Here is a 25,452-nt window from a genome sequence, read left to right on the forward strand (position 1 = left end):
GTACACGCCCGGCTGGAGGCGGGCAGGCACTCGCCTGTGCACTCTGAGAGGCTGCTGCCGCTGCCAACAACCGGCTTCCCAGCAGCGATTAGCTCAGCCCGCGGCGCTGTCAGAACCGCTGACCAATAGCGGCGCCCTGCTGGGCAGAGCCGGGCATGCGCAGTGGCCGCTTTGCCCGCGGCCTCGCGTCCGTTACCGGAGGCCCCCGTAGGGCGCGCCGAGGCCCCGGCCGGGATTGGGGGGGGCGGCACAGGGCGGGGGGGGAGCTGCGCCAGCCAGGCCGCGGAGTCCCGGCCCCCTCAGCGGGGAGAGAATGAACCCCTCGGCTCGGCCTCTGCCCCCCCCGGCGCGGTCCCCGCCGGGCCCGGCAGCAGCGGGCCCCGGCGCGGAGGGGACCGGGGGCAGCGAGCGCGGGGTTCCCCCTGGTCCCGGCGCCGGGGAGCGGTTGGGTTTGTCCCCCGGGTGACATCGCCCCGCCGGGAGCCGCGCAGGGCCGAGGCCGTCCGGGAGAAGGGCCGGTGGGGCGAGCCGGGCGGGGCCGTTCCGGGCTCACGGCGGGGCCGTGGCGGAGCCCGCCCCGCGCCGCTCCCGCTGCCGGCACGCGCCCGGCGGTCACTGTCCCCGTGGGGAGCGCCTCGCCTCGCCCGGCGCCGAGAGTCGGGCTCCCAGTCTGACCGGTTCCGCTCCTGCGCTGTCCCGGCCGCCGGCGTTACCGGCCGCCTGGGCCGCTCTGCGGGGGCTCGCACCGCGCCGCTCCCGCCTGGGTCTGCCCAGGGAGGATTTCCCCGGCGCCGCGTGAATCCCCCGCGGCCAGGGAAGCCCCGAAGCCCCCGCGCCGCCTCGCCGGGGAGGGGTCGGCAGCCCCCCGGGGCGGGAGCCGAGCGGGGGGGGACGCGCGGGCTGGGGACCCCCGGGCGTCGCGGGCTGCGGCCGTGACCTTTGGCCGGGCGGGTTCCCCCGTGAAGAGCGCCTGGCGCTGCGCTCAGCGCCGCGTGATGCCCCGCCGCCGGGCGTGTCCCCCCCCCCCATCTGGGTGCTTCCCGTTCTGGCTCAGCCCGAACCCGCCGCCGCCGCCCGCCGCGCGCTGCCCGCCCGCCCTCGGAGCGCGACGCGGGCGGCCATGGCGCTCTGCGCCCGGGTGAGCGGGCACCCGCTGCTGCCCGGCGCGGTGAGGCCTCCGGCGGGTCCCTCGGGGACGGGGGGGGGTCTGGGTGGGGGTCAGGGTGGCCCCAGGCCGAGCACCACGGTCCCTCTGGGTCCCCCACCGGCAGGCGCGGGGGGGTTGAGGGGTCCCGTGCCCAGCGGGGGTGGCCCCAGGGAGGGGGGGGGGAGAGGGGGCAGAGGAGGGGGGTGACATGGGGGAGGTGGCGCTGTGTGGGGGCGACTGGGGCGGGCTGTGGGGAGGTGACACCGGGGGGTGACTGGGGGCACGACTGGGGGTGTGATGGTGCGGGGGTCACGGGGGGTGACAGCGTAGGTGGCGGGGCGGGGTGATGGGGTGGCAGTGCAGGGTGACGGGGTGACGCTGCGGGTGATGGTGCGGGGTGACATGGTGGCAGTGCAGGGTAACAGGGTGACACTGTGGGGTGTCCGGGGGTGGCAGTGCGGGTGACGTGGTGACAGTGCAGGGTGACAGGGTGACGCTGCGGGTGATGGCGCAGGGTGACGGGGTGGCAGTGCAGGGTGACGGGGTGACGGGGTGGGGTGACGGCGCAGGGTGACAGTGCAGAGTGTGGCGGTGAGGCCGGCGGCCGCTGGCCCCGCCCCCGGCCCCGCCCCCAGCCCCGCCCCGGCCGGCCCGTCGCGAGGCGGGGCGGTTGCTAGGCGGCGGGGCGGGGCGGTGGGCGTGGCCCAGCAAGAGCGGGCCCGCGGGGGCGGGGCATCGCTACACGTGTCCGGTGGGCGGGGCCGGGGGGCATTTCCGGTGCGGGGCGCGGACGGAGGTGGCCGGTGAGTGCGGTACGGGGACGGTGGTGGGGCTGGGTGGGGGCCCTGTGCGGGGCGGCGGGGCCCCGGGGACCGCTCCGCCCTCAGGCCGGCCCCTCCCGGCGGCGGGCAGGCCGGGGCGCCCCGGGGGGAGCAGCCGCCCGCGCGGGCCCTGCTCGGCCTGGCTGGCGGCCCCCCCCGCCGGGGCCCCGGCTCTGGGGGGGCTCCCGGAGCCCCGGCCCCGCTCCGCGGCCTGGCCCCGGTGATCCCCGGGCGTCCCGGGAGCCGCCTGTGCCTGGGGCCGTGCAGAGGGCTGGGCCGGGGGCAGGCGGCCCCGGTGCAGCCAGAAACTGAGTTTGTCTGGAAGCGGTGGGGGGGGGGGCAGGGGGTCCCCTCAGCGCCGTCCTCGCTGCCCCTCGCCGGGGGCCGCGGTGTACCGGCTTTAAGGCCCCTGGCAGCGGCCGTACCCCGGGCTGTCACCCTGAGCGCGGGGACCCCCCGGCTGAGGGGACCCCGGGGCGCGGCCCTGCGCGGGCTGGGGGGCCGCAGCGGGACGGGACGGGCGGCTTCGGGTCGGCGCTGGCGGTCACACGAGCGCCTGGTGGCCTTTTCTCTCCCTCTCGATTTTCCTGCGCCTCCGGCGGCGTCGTGTCCCAGCGGGCTGGAGAGCCCCGTGCCGGGCAGCGGCTGTCGGAGGGAGCTTTGCCCGCGCTGGGGCCCGAAGCCTGGCGTTCTCCACATTGGCTGCGTTTCGGTTAGGCTGGACGGGGATTTCAGCCAGGTCTTTCCACTCCGTTGCTTTGTTCTGGAGTTCATTCCAAAATAAAGGGTGACGTTTCTCCCCGTGGTTTTCGCTAGGCGGAGGCAGGCTTGCGGCTTCCCCCGGTGCGTTCACCTGCGGCGCTGGGTGTTGGGTGCCCGTGGAGCACGCTGCGAGTAGGGCGATTTGTGTGAGAAATCACCACCATCCAGTTACAATCAAACAGGGACAATATTTTCATTTTCAGACTCTGGAGATACAGCCAGAGTTCTTCGTTCACATGGCAGCACCAAGCTCCACTCCGCCTGGCTCTTTGGATCTAAACCAGCCTGGATTTGCAAAGGAGATCCTGGGAACCAAGCTGGAGGTCAAATACCTCTGCTCCGACTGCAAGAACATATTGAGGAGGCCCTTTCAAGCTCAGTGCGGCCATCGCTACTGCTCCTATTGTCTGAAGAAAATTATAAGGTAACTTCTGTGCCGTCAGTCTGAAGACAAAACGCTTGAACAGGCGTCTTCAAACAAAAAAGGAGAGAAAAGTCTTGTTTTCAGGGCCTTCCTAGCGAGGGAGCTGTGTTTTGTCGTTGAGTTTCAGCGCCAGGTCTTCCTTAATAGAGTGTGTGATCTCTGACTCGCTTTTATTGTTCCGGGGGTTGTTTCAAAATTCCCTTTTCCAGAATCTCCCGGATTGTTTTTGCCGTTTGGGTGGTGATCCAGGTGGATCACCCATCCCCTTTGGCCTTCCTCACAGCTCCTAAGACTCATCGTATGGCTGTCGTGCCGAAACGGGAGAAGTTTCAGCACACGCTGGCTTCCAGAAAAGTTTCCTCGTGTTCTGTCTCACTTTTGCCTTTAAGTGAGGGAAGTTGACTGGAGAGGTTAAGCAGGAGAAGAAAAAAAAATTAGAATCAGAAATGAGCATCAAGAATACAAGTGAGCAAAGGCTCAGTGTGTTGTTTCAAAAGTAAGAAAATGCTTTAATTTTAGACAGTTACCAGAAATCCTTTTATTGTTAAACCATCAGTCAGTCTCTTTTTGTTGTGTTTGATGATTATTCTTCTGTCTGCTAGTGCTGGGCCTCAAAAGTGTGCCAGCTGTATTCAGGAAGGAATATACGAAGAAGGAATTTCTATTTTGGAAACAAATACGGTAAGTAAAAATGCATTTTAAAAAATAAAGCAGCTCACTGATGTCATTAATACCATTTGCAGTTTTTGTTTAAAACACGAGTTCTGAGAATCCCTGATTCCTAGGAAATGTTTTCTGCAGTAGTGAGAGTTATGATTAATGTGGTGGACTCCCCAGCTTCTAAAATCCAGGTCGCGTTAATATGGCAGTGGCCTACTTACCGGCTGTGATAACGATTTGTTTGCCGTTAGCACACCTCTGAGGGTGCGATGTGGCAACTTGCTTGGGAGGAGCCCTAATAAAGCCGTAATAAAGAATGAAGAGACTAGACTAAAACTGCAACCCCTCAGTAATTTTTGTGGTTTTGCTGTTTCTTTCCATTTTAGGCTTTCCCAGACAACGCAGCGCGTCGGGAGGTGGAAAGTCTGCCTGCTGTCTGTATTAACAGTGGCTGCACTTGGAAGGGGACAATTAAAGAATACGAGGTAAAGACCAAAGCAAGGCTTTTGGTGTCTGCACCCTCTTTCTTTCCTCTATGTCTGGGGAAGGCTCGGGTGGTTTTGCTTGTCTGCTGGCACTGACGGCGGTGGTGGGAGCTTTCACCCCCCTGGACTTCACTGTAAGCCGGCGAGATTCCTTGCCTGAGCTAGGTTTGTGTGCCCTGCTGAACTGAAATGGTTTCAGGTCTGCTTGTGATGGCAGGCGCCAAGCCCATCCCTTGGTGGTGGCGCTCAATCTCCAGCTCCTTTCCGCTATAAAAGACAAGCGAACTGTCAAGAAACTGTGCTGTGCCATGAAATTGTTGCCAAGTTCTCTGCGTTATGTGAACCTAAAACCTACTTCAGACCCATGAGCTCGGAGGCAGCGGCCTGGCCACGGTCCTGGTTGCAGCCAGCTGCCCCCCCAGCCTCAGGGCGGTGGGCTGGGCGACGGTCGCTGACTGGCCACCCGAGCTGCTCTGGGCCACCAGCCCGCTGGGCAGAGCGGTGTTTCCACCCCTGCTCTTCTCCAGGAGCCCACCAGCTGTTTAATCCGGGCCTGCATCGTGGCTGTGGGTGTCTGCTCCTTAGCGTGTGTACAGCTAACGTGCCCCATGGGAAGCGTGTCCTTGCTGTGGATGGCGGTGGACGCCATGCTTCCCTGGGCTTGCCGCCACGTCAGCTCTGCTGGGGCGATTTGCACCATTAAAATGCGTTGCCGGTTTGTAGTGAACGGATGTTCAGATGCGAAGCTTTGGTGCTCCTGAAGGACAGCTTTGTCGTCCCTCTTGGAATGGAAGAACCACCATGTGGGGGACCTGAGGTGACAGGAATAAATTTTATTTCCCTCTAGCACTTGCCTTAGGTAAAGGTTGTAACCCTGTGGTTCATGGAGCTTTGGTGGTGACCGAGATGTGTGTCAGGAAGAGGGTTAGCGTCGGTCTGTCTAGGCCAACATTTGGGTTCTCTTTGTGATGCCACTGCAAGATGCCAGGAAGAAAAACCAGCTGTAGCTCATGGCTGAGTTTTCTGCGCAGCTTGCTGAGTCTGTTGAGAGATGCTTCTGTGCCTCTGCTTCCTTGTCCTGCTGTCTAGAACCTTCCACTTCTTTCTACTACAAGTTCAGCCCAAAAGATGAGGGGATGTAGGGGGCTAAATGGTTCTCCTGCTGTGAAACCCTCACGCGGAGATCTGAGAGTGCCTCATGGTGCGGATGTAGAACTGAAGAAACGTCAGGTTAAAAGCTTAACGCTGATGCAGCACTGGAAGTCTGGGCATTGCATTTCAGGGTGCAGCGTGCTTTACTGAGGTTCCAGGTTCAAGCTGTGCTGTTGGTGCCTGCAGACTGTTTGACCCGCGCTTTAATTTCTGCTGGGGACCAGTGACTGGAGGTTCAGCGCCTGCTGCAGTGTGCAGAATGGTGATTGTAGTAAGTGAGCTCATCTCCGTTAGACTAAACCAAATTATATTTGTCAGCAGTTTCTAGTGCTGTGGATTGTGCTGTGACTGATGAGCTCTGCTGAACTTTTTCTCCTGGATTTAAAAAAAAAAAAATCTTAAAGAGTTCCTGCAGAGCTCGGCAAAAATCATCAGCTGCCAAAGGTCCTTCGTGTGTGGTCTTACAAGTGTTTGAACGCAGGCTTGAGTCCAGCCAGAACTTGCACTGGAAGCTCAAAAGGGCAGCGAGCTGTCATGGGGGGGACGTCTCTCTCCTTGCAAGGCTGCGTGCGTGTGTGTGATGCTCCAGGATCTGCACGACAGCTTGAGGGTGCCTGAACTGACAAGGCTGTGCCTCTTTTTTTATTCTCCACCTAATCTTCAGAAGGTCCTGGTAGGTGCTGTGCCAAAACAGAGCGTGTTCCACAGAGGGGCGGCTCCGCAGTGCTGGGCTGCAGGTCTGCAGCACCGATCCTGGCTCTCACGGCTGCCGTTAGCCTGGGGCAGCCCTGGGCGAGGACGGGGAGCGGGGCTGGCTCGTCTCGGGACGGAGCGTGCCTCTGCTGCCTGCCACGAGCGGCATCCGGCGCGCGGGGGTGAGGTTTGCCCTCTCGGGAAAAGCTGATGCTTTCCTGGGTGCGGGTGGGGGGAGGCAGGGTCTGGGTTGTGTTGATGCTGCTCCCAGCTGCCTGCCGGGGAGCCGGGGCCTTTGGTCAGGCCTGGCTGTCCCTGCGCGCTCGGAGCTGGGGAGATGGCGAGTGGCTGCGGAGGGCGGGTGCGGGGAGGTGTCGGACGGCCGCGCTAGCCCAGAGCCGCTCTTGGTGCCGCGGGTAACGTTAGCCCCTGCCTCGCGGGTGGGCTTGCCGGCTTCGTGCGGCCGCGCAGAGCTGGCCTCGTGCGGTACGCTTGCATCCGTAGCCAGCAATGTGTGCAACGTCCTGCAGCAGCTCAGCGCTCCCACTGCGGAAAGTCCCTCGCTGCGCTATTTCCGACGGGACGTGGAAAGTCCCTAAGAGCGAATTCATTGTTTGCTCATTTAAAAGTCGTGCGTTTGTACCGAGAGAGACTCACGCGGCCGCTGTCCGCTTACAAAGCAGGAGATACTGTCACTTCTGGTTTGCTAATCACGAACAGAGAAAAAAATGTGCTGCAGCTGAAGAGCTCCAGCTCTTCAAAAGAAGCAATAGAACCGATTTCGGTTTTGCTTTCAGTTCGGGCAGACTGAGGGTCGGGTCTCCACGGGACATACAAAACTGAAAGAGTGCTGTCTGCTTGGACACAGCTTGCACTTCTGCTTAAAGCTCTGTGGAGCCGATAAGATGTTTAAGCGCTTAGAACACGTCTGGGTTTATAAATGCATTTTTCTGACTTTGTAAATAGTGTAAATATGTGATGGCGTTTGGGTAGAGCAGTTTGTGGTGGGGCTGCAGGGCTTCCTTTTGATCAGTAAGCTCTTTGCATGTCTGGGTTTCCTGGTGAGTCTGCCTGAATACCCATACAGAAAAGCAGGCTGTGGACAGGGGCTTTAGGTTCAGGTGGAAAGTATGTGAGGGGTCCAGAAACTAAAACTAGGGAAGGCCTGAGGAAACACGCTCAGTGACATCCAGGTAGAGGGAGTTCGCGGCTTCTCAGCTCTGGAGCGTTTTTTTTCTTGCCTTGCAGTACGTCCAACTGCTTACGTCTCTCCTCTGCCTTATCAGCCTATCTTCAGTTCTCGTATACCTTTTATTTATGCGTTTTCATACCGCCAGTTCCCTTTCTTTGCCCCCCTGCAGGGTTTCGACGGCAGGAGGGGGCTGTTCACGTGGTCAGCCGTGGAATTTCCATTTGTTACCAGGCAGAGGTTTTAACTGTGCCCCAGTCATCTCAGGAGATGCAGGGTTATCTGAGACATGAGGAAATGGAATTGTCTGCGTTTTGGAAGGAGAACTAAGTTTAAAGCTAAATCCTGACAGCAGTATTTAAACAAAGTTGGGAGGGGATGTTTCTAAGAAACAGATGAGCTCAACAAAGGAGGGTGGGTGACTGTCCTCTGTGGGGATAACCTGTCCTCACCCCAGCTGGAGGGGATGGGTTTTCCCATGGTTTGTTGTCACCTTGGTTTTGAAGAGTTCACTTTATTGAAGCCTGGAAGGCTGAGGAAGATGCAGGACTCAGAACTCAAGTGATATTACTCCAGAGCCCGTGGTGTTAGAGTACGCCTGCAGCCCCTTCTGGGCGACGTGGCTTCCTGGGACCAGGAGGATGAGGTAACTGGGCAGTCCCTTCTGGCCCAGTGTTCCTGCTGGGAGGTGCTGGAGAAGCCCTGCTGCACCTCGTGTAAAGAAAACCATCCCTCTCCAAAAACGCTGCGCGGGGGCCTGAGCCGGGGGTCTCCTGCTTCGGGGTGCTTCACCACTTCATGGCCCCCCTTCCGTCTGCGTCCTGGCAATGCCCTGATAGTTCCTGGTGGGGATTTTTGGCTTCGGGCTCTTGCATATTGCTGGGAACAGAGCTGCAGGTCCTTGAAGCTGCTTCGCCTGGCGCCTGTTGCCTGCGAAGCGTCCTGCTGAGGGTTTCGTAGCGGCGTTGTCCGCGTGGGATGCAGCCTTTTAAGCGCTGTGGCAAGTGCACTTGGTGATGTTGTAGCAGGGCGACCTGCCTTCCGTTTAAAATCAGGTACAGCGTTTGTTGTCTTTTTGTGAAGGTTTTGGCTCCGAGTTACGGTGTGGGGTTGAAGCGCAGCTTGCAGCCAGCTCTGGCCTCATCAGCCGCTTGCCCCAGGACCGGATCCCTTTCCCGTGCGAGGATCCCTGCCTTGCCATGCAGGTGACCAGAAGCACCTCCTGCTTTGGAAGAGGGATCTGACACACCTTTACTTTCCAGAGCAGGAGCTGGGGTCCCCAAACACAACCAGCTCCCCTTAGAGTCCCCAAAGTCACGTTTGTGCAGCTGGCTGCCCAGCCACGAGGCCGTTTCCCGTCCGGGTCTGTGGTGGGAGGTGAGCACAGGGAGCGTGCACGGGAGGGGGTCAGAAAGCCCCGGCTGTAGAGGGTCTGCTTGGAGCTCCTGAAACCAGCTCAGCCTGCTTGTGGTGGCCCGCCCAGCCAACAGGTTTGGCACCTGCCCCTTGGACAACGACAAGCTGCAAGTCGCCAGCTCTGAAGCAGAGGTGAGTGCTGTGCGTCCCTCCGAAGCCGTGAGGAACCCCTCGGCGTGAAGGCAGCTCTGGGGGTTGTGGGGCAGCCCTTCGCGCCCGGGAAGGTGTTCTGTGGGCTCGGGGGTCTGGCGGGAGCCAAAGCCACGGTCACACACGCACCCTCGGGCACTGCCAACGCTTCGGACAGCCTAGAGAAATGGGGTTTGAAATCAAGGCACTCGCCACCGGCTCGGCGTGCAAGACGCCTGTCCCAGTTGCGATATTTTTCTCATCTCCCCTTTTCTGGGTGCCGGTGGTGTTCAGCGGCGTGCTGTGACAGCCCTTCTGTTTGCAGCCCGCACCTCCGTGCTGCCTGCGAGGCAAGGGCATCCGTCTCGGCCTGCCCGCCGTCTGCGGTGCGCGGAGCTTGGCCTCTGTCAGCACCAGCCCTTGGTGCCAAGATGGGGCACACCATGGCGAGGGCCCGGCCTGGGGCTGCCCGGAGTGGCCTGGGCGGTCGCGGGGAGGCTCTCCCGGGAGGGACACGGCTCCAGGGGTGCTGTCCCGGGGCCCGCTCCGCACGGGTGCTGCCTGCAGCGTGCTTGGAGCGCAGCCGTCAGCGCTGCGGCGTCCCCGCGGCTAATGGCAGCCATCAGCTGTCAGGAAGAACTGCTGGAGGTGAGCTGGGATCAGCGCTATGAGCGTGCCGGTGCCTGGCGTCGGTGTGATGGCGCGACTGGAGTCCGCTGCCTGGTGCAGGCTGGTCCCGAGCGGTGACCGCAGCAGAGCTGAGCAGCGCGCGTGGGCATTTCCCGTGCGACCGTGGCTGTGAGCGGTGATTGTAGCCTAGAAGATCTGCGGAGCTGTCGCTGGTCAGACCTTCCCGATGGCTTTGAACCTCCCTTACGTGCCAGCCAGCTGTCTAGAGACACTCGGTGTAGTCCAGTGCCGTAATTTTAATTTCTTTGGCAAGTGGGTTTGGTTTTTCTGTTGTGCAGTGCGGCTGGCTGCACCTGAGGCGAGGGCCAGTGGTGCAGGGGCTTCAGCTGGCTGTGGGCAGGTTAGCTGTGGGCTCGGGCTTGTCTCAAGTGCCCTGGGAGGCCGGCCCCGCTCCGTTTCAGGCTAGGGTCTGCCTAGGAATATCGTTCCTCTGGGGAGATGGATGGATTTGGAGAAAGCGTCCCGGCGTGTCCCACAGGTCACGTAGTTCAAAGTGAGCGGGGAAGGGCAGAGCCTGTTTTAGGAGATGTTAGAAAACCTGCTGCTGCTTCCAGAGGCTGCTTCCAGCTTTGACCTTCCAAAACCTGCTGCTGCTTTCACAGGGTGCTTCCAGCTTCGACCTGCTTCAAAACCTGCTGCTGCTTTCAGAGGCTGCTTCCAGCTTTGACCTTCCAAAACCTGCTGCTGCTTTCACAGGGTGCTTCCAGCTTCGACCTGCTTCAAAACCTGCTGCTGCTTCCACAGTCAATGCAAGGAATGGTGCCTTCATCTCCCTCTACCAATAAACCCCAAATCAAGTGTCTGCGTAATCAGCCCTGGAAGCTGATGAGCAAAACTGTAGAAAGCTGAAAGCGAACGTTGTTCTGCTGGCGCTGAACAGAGGCGTGCGCGAGGGCCCTGGGAACCCCGGCACCTCTCCTGCCGCTTTCCTCCGCTCGGTCGGATGCCGTGGTGTCAGCCAGCAGAGCGAAGGCAGCGCTGGTTTCCCGTGCCACCGCTGCCATACGTGTGCCCGCTAGAGCCACCAGCAGTAGCTGACGGGAGCTCAGTCTTTGGTTTTGACACTTTCTTTGAGGTTTAATTATTTGTGATGCCACATAGACTCGCTTGGCTCTCTGTCGCCAGCGTGTCCCAGCGCAGGGAGCAGTTTGTGTCTGGCACCAGCTGATGGGAGGGTGTCAGAAAGCTCCCGTTGGCGGTTGGCTCTGTGAATTACAGACTGGGTTCCTGCTTTCCAGCCCTGTGTTGCCGGGCCCCGTGCAATAGCACGAGGGCTGTGTGTGTGCCAGCCCAGACCACCCGTGTGGGGAAAGCTTTGGGCAAGCCTGGCCTGAAACCCGCCTTAGGACCCCCTGCCGAGGAGGAGACATGGCATGGGCAGCAGGTTGACCTCAGAGGAGCCAGACATCCCGAAGTACCGGTGTTCTGCGGCACGTTCCCCTCCTGGAGGCCCCGGGGACCTGCGTGAGGTCCCCGAAGCCGCTCATGCTTCTTGGTGTGAGGGACTCGGGTTCCCTCGAAGCTTAGGCAGGCGTCTCTGTTACACTGGAGACCCCTTTTCAGTGTTTTCTCCACAGTTCTGTGGGCCTGCCCTTTCTGTTGTAGCCAGGCTAAGATGCCAAAGTTGCCGTGTGCTGGACATGGCAGTGCCGGGGCTGGGCACGGCCAAAGCCCTGACGGCACTCCAGTGTGCCCTGTGCCGCTCCGGCTGGCTTTCCTCTGCCCTCCACTCCATTTTCCTTCCTTTTTGCTGCTCCCTTCCTGCTGCCAAGCCCTCCAGCTTTGCCTGTGCTCACGGTCGCCCTTGCCGTGCTTGGAGGAGACGAACGGACGAACATTTAAAGACCAGCCTGGGGGAGACCGCTTGCGGAGGAGCTGCAGCGCGCAGCCTGGGCTCTGCCCGCCCTGCCCCGTGCCACAGCCCCGCGTGAAGGGATCGGCCCATTCCTGCTGGCTGAGCCCCGGGGTGCGAGGGGTGATCCGGGGAGCGCCCCGAGAGCAACCTCGGCTGCGATGCCGCACGTCGCTGTTCTGTCCTGGCGCTGAGGCAGGAGACGCATGGCGGGCGCCCGGGCAGCTCCGTTCGCCGGCAGGCCGGGGAGCAGGGCCAGCACCTCCCTCGCAGCCCATCGGTGGAGCACGGGTGGGTGCTGCAGGGCTGGCCGACGGGGCCCTGTGCCCGTAGGCTGCGCTGGAGGCCGGTTCTCCTCTCCCGGGCAGGCTCGCAGAGAATGGCCGGTTCTGGTGGTGGGGTGTGAGGGTCAGGCTGCCGCTGCGTTGCCTGGCTGGGTCGTTCTAGGGAGCGAGATTGATGGGTGGTGTTGGTTTTGATGGCGTGGGAAGAGCGAGGCGCTGCTGGGCGGGCTGTCGGCTCTGCCCGGTTCGTTTGCCCTGCCGCTGGGTGCCGCGGGCCGGTCTGTGCCCCGGCGGGCAGTCGGTGAGGGGGAGCTCGGCGCTGAGGTAACCAGAGAGCAGCCCTGAAGGTCTGCGCCAGACCATGGTCTTCCAGCTCCGCTTTAACTCTGCTGTTGCCGTCCCCTCGCTCCAAGCCCTGTCTGACTTGATTTCCACGACGGCTTCGCGCTGGGAGAGCGGCTCTGCTCTCGCCCAGCCCTGGGCACGGCAGCAGCTTCCCAAAGCTGCCTGAAACGCTCACGGCAAACGCCCGGGTGTCAGAGGTGCTCGTCCCGGCGGCAGCAGCTCGCGGACGGGGGTTTGGGAAGGTGTAAACAGGATTGCCCCATTCCTGGGGGAGTGGAGTGCGGCAGGTCGGGCTGGAATGCCAGCCCGGCTCCTCGGCTCCGGGGTGGGGTGGATTTCTCCCAGCAGCGATACCGTCCGTCTCTGTTCGACAGCCGAAGGAGCAGGGCATTCCGGAGGAGCCCGAAACTGTTTATACAAAAATGTTTGTCGAGAGGTTTGGGTCTGCGCTGGTTCAGGCTAACGCTGCTGGGTATCTCGACCGATTTATGTACGGCCCCGCTGCGCTGCCAGCGTAGCTGTGCGGGGCTGGCGTCCTCGCGCCTGCTGCTGGCTGGGCACGCTTCGGGGGCTGCTGCGGCGTGGGCGAACGGCACGGCGTCACGGCACGGCGTGGCCTCGAGTCGGGATGGGAGACAGATGCTGGAGGTGGGGGGTGCGGAGGGGGTAGTAGTTTCGCGCCTGGCACGTTGGCATGGGAGAACAGAAGTTTGAAATACTCCTTTTTTAGATAGCTGTCTCTGCAGTGATGCTGCCTTCCCTCAGCCAGACCGTCTGTGCTTACGCCAGCGTGTGGTGGGTCGTGGGGAAGATGCTATCTGGTGTTTGTAGAACAGGAGAGCAGTGGGTGGGTAGAAGAAAGGGTTCGGCCCCTCCGAGCGAGTGGGATGAAGGCAGGCGCTCTGCCTCCGCTGCCGCCCGTGCAGGCAGCCGTGCCCGGCCGGACCGCGCAGGCTGGCCGGTCGCTTGTCCAGGCACAGCGCAGCGAGGCTTGGAGTCGCATTACTCATTTTAAAGTATAGAAAGGAGAGAGTAACGAAGAAGCCAAAGCTGAGCCACTAATGGGTTTCACTTTCCAGTTTCTGCTGTGGTGACAGTACTGACGTTTGTGCATGTCTCCCCCGCCCGCCCCCAAGACAAGTATCTTGTTTTAATAGAGAATAGATGTGGCCAGGTTTTCAGAGCATCTAGTTTCAGGTGACGACTTCATAAATGCTTCTGGTTTTTTGTCCTGTTCCCACCATGGCAGGATTCTTCAGCGCGCTTGTCTTTTAGTCTGGATTTTGAGCTGTGTGTTCATGGCATTTACAATGCCTGGCTTCAGCTGGCTGGTGTGTGTGGAGGAGGTTTAAGCAACGTGGCAGCGACATGGAAAGCAGAGGCATGTTCTGGCCTTCCCGATTTAGCCACTGTCGCTGGCCTGGTGTCTGCTGAGGCCGGAGTATCGCGTTGCCCGGATCGTTTGTTCCGCTCCCCTGGCCGCCCAGCGAACCGTCCGGGCTCCTGCTGCAGGGCTGGCTGCTTGGGTCCAGGGGCTGTTAGGTGAAACCGTTTTAAGATATTTTTCTTTCTGGTTGAAAAATTATTTTCTGATTCGAACGTGAAGGAACTATCAGACAGCCCAGCCCAGCGTGTGATGGGCAGGCTGAGGGTTCAGACTGCAGCTGACTGATAACCGTTGCAGTGGGAAAATGATACAAATTCTGTTGCTGAGATAGTGGCTTACTGCACCCAGCCTGCCCGAATACACAGAAACGTGGATTCTCCTGGCAGAGCCATCAGTGGAGCTTCCTGTTGATGATCTTGTCCATCAAAGCAGTAATTTGATTATATTTTTTTAAAATTATAGCAGATTTTAAATTGAGGCTGAGCTACATAGGCACCCAAAATTCTGGTAGCCTGGAGGTCACGCAGATGAGTCGGCGTGCAGAATTATCAGTGTGACCAAGATCTGAGTATGGGTTGGTAGAATACAGCACTCTTCCTTAACACAGTGTCAAACTACCCCTGCTGCACCGTGCTCATCGTACAGCCTGCCTGGAGCTGTTATTTAGAGCACTGAGTATTCTCCTGTCGTCTCTTTTACAGGCTCATGACGAAGTCTGCCCTGAATTTCCGCTGACGTGCGAAGGCTGTGGGCAGAAGATTCCGAGGGAGAAGGTATCCATCCGATGGCCGGCGAACCGTGTGCCGTGGGGGTGTTCGGGCTCCTGATGCCTGGCACCGGTGTTCTCTGGGCCGGGAGAGGCTGAGACCATTAGCAAGTGGAGTGGGGAGAACAATTAATTGGCAGCCATTAGCGCAGCCGTGACCGTTCCGTAAGGCTCACGGTCCTGGCCGGGTGCGAGTGGCCGTGACTCATCGCACGTGTGGTCTTGCGTTAGTGCTGCCGCCGCCGCCTCCCTTCGAGCCGTCTGTTTGCCGTGCTTGGGTGCTGAGCCGCCGTGGGAAAAGCACGCTCGTGGGTTTGAAGGGTACTCGTGGCCTGCGTAAAGCAATTATATCAACTGCTGCTGCAATTAGGGAAAGGGAACCCATCTCCAGCTAAATCAATTTATTTCTAATTCATCACGTAACGGAATCCGTGTCTATAGGGCCTCCGTGCTGCTGGCTCCTGGGGCAGGGCTCAGAACTCTGAAAATCAAAGTTTTGGGAAACATCTTCAATAAGCACGTTGATCGGAAACCCTCCTGCCTGCCACGGGCAGATGTTCTTAGTAGCACAGTTGCAAAAGGGCAGGGAGGGACAGAAGCATCAAAAAGATGAGCAAAGCGTTCTTCAGAACGGGCAGCGAAACGAGGGGCTTCGTGCCGGGGCCTGGGATGCAGCCTGCTCGTCGGCGGGCGGAGGCTGGAGCCCGCGGAGACCGGGCTTGCAGGATTCCCGCAGGTGATCCGTCCTTTGCTTAAATATTAACTCTCTCTTTCATCTCTCTCCAAACTGTTGTTGATTTGCTGCAGCCGTTGTAACTCTTGAGTAACCTGACGCATTGAGCAAGCCAGATGGATCTAGAGGCTTTTACAAAAGTGGTTTAAAAACAGTTCTAATCGACATCTGTGGTGGCAGATGTAGGTGTTAAATGCGGAGTACGGCTGTTGTTCAGAACAGACCGCTGATATCTGATGACGAGAGGTGCATCAAAAACGAGATGAGAATGTGCCCAGTGCCTGTTGGCACTAATCAGGTGCTGTGTGGGAACCCAAACGAGTCCTCTTGGCGGCTGGCGGTGAGCGGCACTGCTCTGTAGAGCTGCCCACTGCTGGTCTTGTTCTTCAGGGCAGAGAGGGGACCTTAGAAATGCCTCTAAATATCTGCAGGGTGGGGGTCAGGAGGACAGGGCCAGACTCTGTTCAGTGGTGCCCAGCGACAGGACAAGGGGCAATGGGCACAAATTGAAGCAGAGGAAGCTCCAGCTGAACCCGAGAAAGAACTTCTTCCCTCTGAGGGTGACGGAGCCCTGGCCCAGGCTGCCCAGGGAGGCTGTGGAGTCTCCTTCTCTGGAGATGTTCCAGCCCCGCCTGGACGCGGTGCTGCGCAGCCTGCTCTGGGTGACCCTGCTTGGGCAGGGGGTTGGGTGGGGGATCCCCAGAGGTCCCTCCCAACCCCGACCTTTCTGTGATTCAGTGAGGTGGCCGAGGCGCAGCGTCCTGGGCGAGGGGCTGCTGGAACCCCCCGAGCACCTTCACCTGCGCAGGTGGGCCTGCAGGAATTGCTGTAGATACTTGGGCAGGACCACCGGGAAGCTCGCTGTTCTCAGGGTCGTAGTGCTTAGCTGGAAGTACAAATCCCAGGCGGTGGCACGTCCTGAGCAGGGCTACCCGCAGCGCACAGAATCCACCGTCTGACAGGGCTGCTCCTCCTGCCTGCCTTGCCTCTGCCCTCGGGGAAGTTGCTTGCTCCGCGCCCACGACATGGACCTGTGCTGGCTGCTGCTTCTTCCTTGCGTGCGCAGGCGGGAAGCGAGACCTCCCAGCCTTCGGGAGAAAGCAGGCTTCCTCCCAGGCCTCAGTGCTGTCTGTACGCTACAGGGAAGGTCACACCTCGTGGCAGGCAGTGTCTGGGTCCACCCGCGCGCTTTGGCAGCTGGCGATTCGTGATGGCTCGGGTGTTGCTGAGGTCGTCTTCAGTTTCCTAGATGTCAGCGAGGTGGGGAGGGAGCTGCTGGGGACGCCTGAGATCTAACGTTGCCTTTCTTCCTTTCTAGTTTCGGGACCACGTGAAGACCTGTGGCAGATCTAAAGTGCCTTGCAGATTTGAGGTTGTCGGATGTGCTGAGGTGGTAAGGGCTTGTCTGTTGATTTTATCTCGGGACCTGTTTTCTGTTCCAGTGTTCGAGTTAACCTGCACACTGCCGGTGCCCAAACTGTTACCGGCGTTTGCCTTCAGGTATCTGAGCAAAGTGGTTCAAACCCTCGGCGAATGGAGCTTAAAGTCATCTGCTGTCCAGAGTGTGAGCATCCAGAGAACGAACTTAATGTGGAAGGAAACCCCCTTCCCGAGGGACAGCCCAAGGGCAGAGCTGGGCCTCTGGGCTCTTGCTCTCCTGCTGGAGCTCAGGCCATGCCGTATGTGACTCAGTTTTCCCAGCGCCTGCTGGTGATGTTCACAGAAATCCCTCCTCGGGGGGATTACTCGAGGCCTTTGGTGCTGTTGGGTGCGTCTGACGAAGGCCTTTGGGGAAGCGCGGCAGGAAGACCTGCGCAGAGCAGCGTGCGCGGCTGGGGATCGTTAAGCAGCTGTGATTGTGTGCGACTGCAGCGGTTCTAAAACAAAACAAAAAGCTCCACCCCAAACCAGTTTTTTTAACTATGTTTCTTTGTTTTTTTCCCCCTTATAATTTGAAACTAACATTGTGACCTCCAGAGGAGGAATTTGTTCTGTGGATGGTGCAGCGTAGGTTGGGCTTACTGAATGGGGAATGTGTTTCTCTTCATGTAGGTGGAAAATGAAAAGCTACCAGAACACGAGAGCAAATGCTTGGCAGAGCATCTCTACATGCTCCTCAGTTTTGTGCTCAGCCTCAAGGCTGGCTCTGGAGACCTAAAGCCTCTTCCTGCCTTTTCCTCATCACAAAGCAACTCCCCGCTACTGGCAGCAAACTCTCTGTGCTCGGAGTCGGAGCTCTCCAAGTCCCTGGAGCTCTTGGAAAGGTGTGAGACCCTTGAGAGGAAGACGGTGACCTTCGAGAACATTGTCTGTGTGCTCAATCGGGAGGTGGAGAGAGTGTCTCTAACAGCCGAAGCCTACACTCGGCAACATCGACTCGACCAGGAGAAGATCGAAACCCTGAGTAACAAGGTGTGTAGCCACTGGCTTGGGCTTCCCAGCGCTCGGAGTGGAGACATCTAGCAGTCTTCTTCCCATGTTATTAGCTGGCAAAGCTTCGCCACCTAACCCTGAATCTCCACAAATCTGAACGCAGGACTAAAATATCGTTTGTGCCTGTGCCTGACCCCCAAAAGCTTCCTGGAAAGGTGGGAATTCAACTGACGTGCAGAAAGCGTTCAGTTCTCTGTTAGTGATCAAGTTACGCAGACACCGGGGTGCTGGTCCCAGGTGAAGTTTTCCAATGAGAGACAGAGCACCCAGCACTGTCACCGGGTCTCTGAATCAGTCGGGTGCTCACCTTCCCAGCTCCAGAAGCAGTGTGAGCCTTGCAGCGTGGTGCGGGCACGGCGGGGGGTGAGGAGGGGCTGTCCCCACCGCAGTGCTCTGGCACAGCTCCTGCTGAGCGCGGCCGTGAGCCCGGGCAGCTGGAGTCGTGCGGGCTGCAGCGTGCTGGAGCTGGCGTGACACGGCGCTGGGCGTCCCCCCCCTCACTTCTTGTGCTGCGAACGTAACAGAGCTGCTCGTCGGGAGGGTTTGTCCGTTCCCTGCGGGAGGGTCTCCCGCTCAGGCACTGGGTTGTATCCGTGTGTAATGACAGGGTTCAACAGGCTGCAGTGGCTTACGGTGCTAAATTTCTCCCCGCCGTGAGCCCGGTCGCTGCCGGAGAGCGTCGCTCACGAAGAGCGGTCCCGGGGGGGCCGCGGGTGTCTGCTGGCGTGTTTCTAACCGGGCTGTCCCCTGTGTCCTGCCGAGCAGGTCCGGCAGCTGGAGAGGAGCATTGGGCTCAAAGACCTGGCCATGGCCGAGATGGAGGAAAAGATCCGCAACATGGAAGCTTCCACCTACGATGGTGTTTTCATCTGGAAGATAACGGAGTTTGCCAGGAAGCGTCAGGAAGCAATCACAGGCCGCTCTCCTGCGATCTTCTCTCCAGGTGATTACCCCCAAATTTGCAAAATTTCAGAAGCCTTTTGCGTCTGGGCTGGGTGTGGGATTTGTAGCCGGGTCCTTCACAGGGGAGGTGCTGGCCATGCGGAGGTACTTCTGGTCTGTCCCCCTTTCCCGTGGAGCCTGGGACAGTCTCTTTTTAGCGCTGGGCTAAATGGAACCACTCTGGTGAAAGAGGTACTTTTTTGATTGCAGAAGACCTTTTTAATTTCTCACAATGGGGAATGCAACCCCGTTAGCTTTGGAATCGCCCCGCATAACCCTTTAGTTAGAATTAAAATCCTCAGAGACCATAAAACCTTCCCCAAGGAAGGGAGGAAATACATATTAGAGCCCCAGAAATAGATTTTAGTGCCTAAACCATGACGGTGCAAGAGACAACGTCTAAATAAAGCCCAAACCATACCTAGGGAAGTGCTTGAATATCAGTTAGCGGAAGAGGCTCTCCTCGCGGAACTGCCCCAGCCCAGCACTGTTCTGCCTGTTCTCAAAAAAGAAAATCTCGGGCAGTGAGCAGCGGGTTGTGAGCTGGTCTGTTTGCTCGTGGAAGCCCTTCGCAGGCTTGTGGCTGTACGGTGAAGCCATCTCTTCAATGCTTTCGTTGCTGGGTGGGGAGCTCGCCTCGCGACGAAGTGCTTGAGGAGGGAGGTTTGATGTTTGCCCGAGCGGGGATTGCTTGGAGCTACGCGTGCGGGAGAGCTTTTTCGGAATGCCCAGAGCCGCGGGCGGACGTGGAGCGTGTGCCCCACGCCTGCTTCCTGGTGCTGCAGGAAAGCAGGCGGCGGCTGGGCCCGGAGATGAAAGCAGTTGGATTTTTAAAGCTACTTTAAAATCCATTCTCTGGACGAAGGCTGTTCAGAGTCTTTTTTTCTCTTGAAAAGCTGCAATAAAAAAGGATTCCCCTTCTTGAGGGGAACTCAGCTGCTACTGAAACTGTGCTCATGCAATTAGCATTTCCTTTTCAAAGTCAGTAGCAGCCAGCCGTGGAAAACCCCTGCTCTCCGTCCCCGGCGGGAAGGGCAGCGCTGCCTTCCCGCGCCCAGAGCGCCCAGATCTGCTCCAGCTCTCAAACCTTGCGTCCTGCCCATCTCCTGCGCCGTGCTTGGGAGCCGCCGGACCCGAACACGTCCCGAGGCTGTGGTTTGGAGGGAGCTGACTCTGTCCTGCGGCTGCTGGCATCCCGGCTCGCTGTGCCCCGGCTCGGGGCTCCTCGGGCCCCCCTGAGTTGATGCCGCCCGGGGTCCTCGCAGCACGGTGGGGTTTGGGTTTCGAGGCTGGAGGACGGAGTCAGCTGGTGGAGGGATGGAAGTATCGGAGTCAGCCCAAGGGAGGGAAGGGGGTGAAACCTCTCCGAATGCAGGGGGCTTCATCTGCCCAGATGTTTGCTCGGCCATGCTCTGAATGCACAGCTCTTCCCAGAGTTGCAGCTTGTGGTTGCTGGTGCCTCCTCCTCCTCCTCCACGCTGCGTGCTGGCTGGTCTCCATCCCACGCCCGGCCACTGTGGTAGGGCTGCAAAGGCAGAGCTCAGGGCTGTTCCAGGCACTTTCATCAAAGGAGAAGCTACTTTGCAGGCCACCAGACCCTGGTTTGTGTGGCTGCTTGGTCTCTGCAACCTGCTCATGAAAACTGTGTACGTGGCCGGGGGGGTCGGGAGGTGGGGGTTGCCTCTGCCTGGCACCGGTGCTGCTGGAAAAGGCAGGAGCTTTGTTCGTGGTTTGTTTTTTAATCTGGCAAGCGCAAAGTACAAGGCCCTGTTCCCTGCAGCAGTCAGTGGTGTCGCTGAGGTGAGAGATCCCCGTTCCTGCTGCTGCGCTAGCTCAGAAAATCAGGCCGAGACGCAGATGTTCCTCGTGGCAGTGGGCTGCTGGTACCTCCAGGTGCAGCGAGCAGAGGCGTGCTGCTCGGCCGGGGAAGGAGGCGGGGAGGAGAGGTCTGCTTGTGAATGGCACGGACAAGGGAAATGCGTAGAATTGTTTGGTTTGCGTTGAAATGTAAAGGCGAGGAAACACCAAACGAAATCAGCGTTAAAAGAAAGAGAAGGAAGTGGAGTTCCCACGCGCTCGCGTCGTGAGGACACGATGACTGCCACGGGATTTTGCAAAGGGCAGAATGAGGAGTTCAGAAAGGGAAACCCGCACAAGGAGGGTTCATGGGGGCATGGACTGGGACAGTCCACAGCAGAGCGCCTGCTGGAAAGCCACCGGCTGCTGGGCTCTTGCTTCGCTTCCCGTGCGCGTCGCCTTTGCTCGGGCGGTGGGACCTGGGTGCCCGGTTCCCTCCCTGAGCCGGTGCCGTGGTGCACGAGGTGCTCCGTGCTCTGGTCAGCCATCCTTCCTCCAGGTCCCCCCTGCCTTCACCTCGGCAGGGTTCCGGGAGCGCTGCGAAGCCCTGGGAGGGCGGTGAGGATGTGCTGCCTGGGTGGCATCTGCCCTGGGAGCCGTGGGGAGAAGCAGATGGGGAGGAAGAACTGGAGGAAATGGGTTGGGGAGTGCCAAGACCTCTGGGGATCCCCCAGCCCAACCCCCTGCCCAAGCAGGGTCACCCCAGAGCAGGCTGCACAGCACCGCATCCAGGCGGGGCTGGAATATCTCCAGAGAAGGAGACTCCACAGCCTCCCTGGGCAGCCTGGGCCAGGGCTCCGTCACCCTCAGAGGGAAGAAGTTCTTCCTCGTGTTCAGCTGGAGCTTCCTCTGCTTCAGTTTGTGCCCGTTGCCCCTTGTCCTGTCGCTGGGCACCACTGGAAAGAGTCTGGCCCCGTCCTCCTGACCCCCACCCTGCAGATATTTATGGGCATTTCGAAGGTCCCCTCTCAGCCTTCTCTTCTCCAGGCTGAACAAGCCCAGCTCCCTCAGCCTCTCCTTGTAGGAGAGATGCTCCAGTCCCCTCCTCATCCTCGTAGCCCTGCGCTGGACTCTCTCCAGTAGCTCCTCATCTTTCTTGAACTGGGGAGCCCAGAACAGGTCTCTCGTGCCAGTCTGCCTGTTCGCAGCGCACCGAGCCCCGCAGTCCAGTGCCGCCTCTGCTCTCCGGCCCCGTGCCCTGGGACGGCTGAGCCTCGCCAGACCTGAGGCAGTCGCTCTGCCGCTGCGAGGGGGCCGTCTGCGGCAGGTCCCCCCCAGGACGTGTTTCTGTGGCCCTGTGCGGGTCTGGGGTCCCAGCGTGGGCACTCCAGGATCTGCTGGCGAAGGAGAGAGCCCGGGATCCCAGAGCCCGTTCCCAGCTGTGCCCAGGCCGCGCAGAGCCGCTGGGATCCAAGCAGGAGACCGAAGCTCGCTTTGTCAGAGGCAGCCGGCTCACGGAGAGGGTGCTGGGGGGGCTCTGCCCCGGTTTTGGGGACATGGTGTTCCCGCTCATCGGCATCACTGCCGTGGGCTGCAGCTCCTTTAGCAGCGCGTGGCAGGGCTGCGGGGATGCAGTGGGGAGAGTCCGAGGAGCCGCCCGGTGCCCTGCTCTGCGCTGCAGCCTCTCGGCTGGACCGGGGCTGGCGAGGCCAGGCTGAGGCAGCGTCTGCCTGTTGGTGGTACCTGGAAAACAGACCTGGTTTCTTCCAGGATCTGAACTTCAGAGTCCTCAGAGTTCAGAGGAAGCCGCTGGTGCCAGGCTTTGCTGGGTTTGGCACTCACTGTGTCTGTTCTGCGACTCTCCGGTAGCTTTCTACACGAGCAAGTACGGCTACAAGATGTGTCTGCGCGTGTACCTGAACGGGGACGGCACCGGGCGTGGGACCCACCTGTCTCTCTTCTTCGTGGTGATGAAAGGACCCAACGACGCGCTCCTGAGGTGGCCCTTCAACCAGAAGGTAGGTCCGGGGCAAAGCCGCTGTGCCCGGCGCTGTGCCGCTCGTTGCCACCCACCTGAGCTTCCGGACGCTGCTGCTCCGGCCTGCTCGGCGAGCCGCAGTGGAAGGAAGGACTCGGATACTCAGCCGCCCCGTGGGTTCCGCAGCCGCGCCGAAAGCAGCGAGCGTGCGGCAGGGCAGGGGCACGGGGCGCAGCGGCTGCGCTTGGAAAACAAGCGGAGCCACTGCAGGGATTGGGGCGAGGGGGGGTGTTGTGGCCTCGGTGCCGGGGGTGCAGCCGGTGCTCATCTCGGCAGAAGCCTGGCGGTTCCTGGGCGTTGCGGGTTTGAGCAGCGCTGTGAGGCCGAGGCGGCGACGCAGAGAGGGGCTGCCCCGCTCCGCAGCGGGACAGCGCCGCCGCGACTTCGTGAAATGCCTGGTGCTGGCGTGGGGAGCGAGCACCAGGCCGGGCAGGCGCGGGGCGTGGAGTCGGTCCGGGAGCCCTGTGCTGCCCTGCGGAATTTTCCGGCGACGGGGCGGGATGTGGGAGGGTTTCTGCAGAACGTCACCCAGGTGCTGCTCTCCGCTGAGCCTGCTCATGAGCGTTTCTCCGACCCGTGGGCGCGTGGCGGTGGTCGCGCTGGTGCTTGCCCGTTCCACAGCGCGCGAGCGAGCGCGGCGCGGGGCTGCGTTTCCACGTGCTTTTCGTTCAGCCGCTCTCGTGCGTTTTCACATCTCCCCCCCCAGGTAACCCTGATGCTCCTGGATCAGAACAACCGGGAGCACATCATCGACGCCTTCCGACCCGACGTGACGTCCTCCTCCTTCCAGCGCCCCATCACGGAAATGAACATTGCCAGCGGCTGCCCGCTGTTCTGCCCCGTCTCCGTGATGGAAGCCAAGAACTCCTACGTGCGGGATGACGCCATCTTTATTAAAGCCATCGTTGATCTCACGGGCCTCTAACCCTCCTCGCCGCCGGGAGCAGTGAACGCAGAGCCAGCCCCGAGCGGGCCATCCCCCTCTCGTGCCGCGCGTCAGGCAGGTCTCGGAGCGAGGAGGGGGCACAAAGCGGAAGGGGAAAAGCCCTTCCTGAAAAGGGACCTTCAGTCGGAGTGGGGACGAGGTGCCTGGCGGGAGCCCTCATCCCTGGTGGCGGAGAGACCTTCCCTGAGAAGAGGTTTGGGTGGACGGTCGCAGTCTGCGGGGTACGAGAAGATTTCCTGCAGGGACCTGGGTGTCTGAATTGCCGCTGTCTGGGCTCCCAGCGGAAACCAGTGCAGCTCTTGCTCTACCAGTGTAGTGCACAGCCGCAGTGTTCTGTAGTAAAACAAGGGTCTGGCCTGCCCGAGCACCACCTCGCGTGGATGTTTGGCTCAGCCGTCTAGGATTGTCTGCAGCGGTCTCTGTGTTCCTGGAAGGTCCGCGTGCCGCCGGGGTGCGTGGCAGATCGCTGCCAGCGCGGTGGCCTGGGGCGAGGGGAGCTGAGCCGAGCGGTGCCCCGCGCTTGGCCCTCGCTGGGTGGGTGAGGGGTGGTTTGTGCTCAGAGCGGGGGCCGGCAGTGCCCACTGCCTGGGGGGGAGCGGGGGGCAGCACCGGCACTGCCCGGAGTGAGGGGGGGGAATCTGCCCTGGAGCCTGCCTGTCCTGTCCCCGGAGAGCGGGGTGACGCAGGGCTCGGCGCGGGACGTCAGCTCCCTGAGCCCGGAGAGCCCCAGGAGGGTTTTTAGCCTGAGCCCGCAGTTCTCTGCCTGCGCGGCGGCGGGCAGGACGGGGGCCATGCTGGAAGCTGTCTCCACTCGCACGTGGATGCTCCTGACCTGGCTCTCGCCCCCGCCATGGCCCCTGTCAGCGTCCCACCGGCGATGGCTGCTGGCCCCACTGTGCAGTGAGTCCAGGACCCTGCCCAGCCCCGGGCGGCTCTTTGGCCGGCAGAGCGGGCTGGCTTGCGGGCACCTGGCTCGCCCTCGGCAGAGAGCGGTGGCTGCTGGTGGCCGCCCCAGGGACGTGAGGCTGCGGTGGAGGAGAGCCTGAAGCCCCTCGCTGCCGTCTGAGGGACCGGAGCCCTCCCTGCCTGGGGTCTGCTTCCACCTCTGCTCCGGCACAGCCACCCCAACAGCCAGCCAGGGCGCGGGGAGGGTGCTGGGGCTGGCTTCCCCCTTCCCCGGGGGTGGGCTGGGGGTCCCCGCTGCTACCCCATGGCCTGCTCCGGGGCGGTGGGGGGCTGAGCTGGACCCTGCCCCAGGCTGAACCGCCTGCCCCCACGGTCACCGAGCTGGCCCGGGGCTCTCCCTGCCCAGGGACGGGCGCTGGGGTGGCCACTGGGCCCCCTCGGATCTCGCCAGAGCTCGTGTGGGCAGGGGCCAGGGCTGCTGTGGCGGGGTACGGAGGCTGCGCCAGCGTGGCTGGGTGGGCTGTGCACCCCCCTGGCATGGCCGCGGTGATGGCGAAGAGGCGAGGGCTGGGGCTGGGCAGCTGCCTGCACCCTGCCCTGCTGCTGCCCCCCGGGTCTCTTCGGGGACCCCCTCCAGCAGGGCCCGAGGGATGGGCCAAGCCCTGCGACCCCCTCTCACGCTGCTGCCTTCGAGGAGCCCCCAGCTCAGCAGAGCCCCAGAGCCCCGTGCCCAGGGCTGGGGGGAAAGACCCGCTCTGCTCCTGCAGCGGCTGGGAACTGGGTGTTGGGTGGGGGGGAGCTGGGTGGGCACTGGCGTGACTGGATTTGCTGCTGGGGAGCCGGACACCCACTGCCTGCAGCGGGGCCGGGGGGGCCTGGGAGTGCCCGGGGGGGCCTGGGGAGAGTCTGGCTCAGCTGGGGGCGGCTGGGCTGCTTCCAGGGTGGGCGCTGGTCGCAGAATCCCAGAATGTTCGGGGTTGGCAGGGCCCTCTGGGGATCCCCCAGCCCAACCCCCTGCCCAAGCAGGGTCACCCAGAGCAGGCTGCACAGCACCGCGGCCAGGTGGGGCTGGAATATCTCCAGAGAAGGAGACTCCACAGCCTCCCTGGGCAGCCTGGGCCAGGGCTCCATCACCCTCAGAGGGAAGAAGTTCTTCCTCGGGTTCAGCTGGAGCTTCCTCTGCTTCAGTTTGTGCCCGTTGCCCCTTGTTCTGTCGCTGGGCACCACTGGAAAGAGTCTGGCCCCGTCCTCCGGACCCCCACCCTGCAGATATTTATGGGAATTTCTAAGGTCCCCTCGCAGCCTTCTCTTCTCCAGGCTGAACAAGCCCAGCTCCCTCAGCCTCTCCTCGTAGGAGAGATGCTCCAGTCCCTTCCTCATCCTCGTAGCCCTGCGCTGGACTCTCTCCAGTAGCTCCTCATCTTTATTGAACTGGGGAGCCCAGCACTGGACACA

General features: G+C 61.0%; 1 protein-coding gene across 2 annotated transcripts; it reads left to right on the top strand.

Annotated features, from left to right (window-relative positions):
- The first annotated feature begins 687 nt into the window (after window positions 1-687).
- Window positions 688-23,593, top strand: TRAF2 (TNF receptor associated factor 2). 2 transcript variants are annotated; one of them, XM_075439551.1, is made up of 10 exons: window positions 688-1,168; window positions 2,934-3,154; window positions 3,757-3,835; window positions 4,201-4,299; window positions 14,138-14,209; window positions 16,254-16,328; window positions 16,988-17,347; window positions 18,134-18,311; window positions 21,977-22,125; window positions 22,852-23,593. In XM_075439551.1, exons 1-10 carry the CDS (start codon window positions 1,121-1,123, stop codon window positions 23,068-23,070), a joined length of 1,500 nt encoding a protein of 499 aa, XP_075295666.1. In that variant the 5' UTR covers window positions 688-1,120; the 3' UTR covers window positions 23,071-23,593. The 2 variants fall into 2 exon arrangements, with proteins under 2 accessions (XP_075295666.1, XP_075295667.1); XM_075439552.1 differs by lacking the exon at window positions 688-1,168 and adding an exon at window positions 1,894-1,950.
- Window positions 23,594-25,452: the final 1,859 nt, after the last annotated feature.

This window comes from Opisthocomus hoazin, chromosome 19, assembly GCF_030867145.1.
Source record: "Opisthocomus hoazin isolate bOpiHoa1 chromosome 19, bOpiHoa1.hap1, whole genome shotgun sequence".
NCBI lineage: Eukaryota > Metazoa > Chordata > Aves > Opisthocomiformes > Opisthocomidae > Opisthocomus > Opisthocomus hoazin.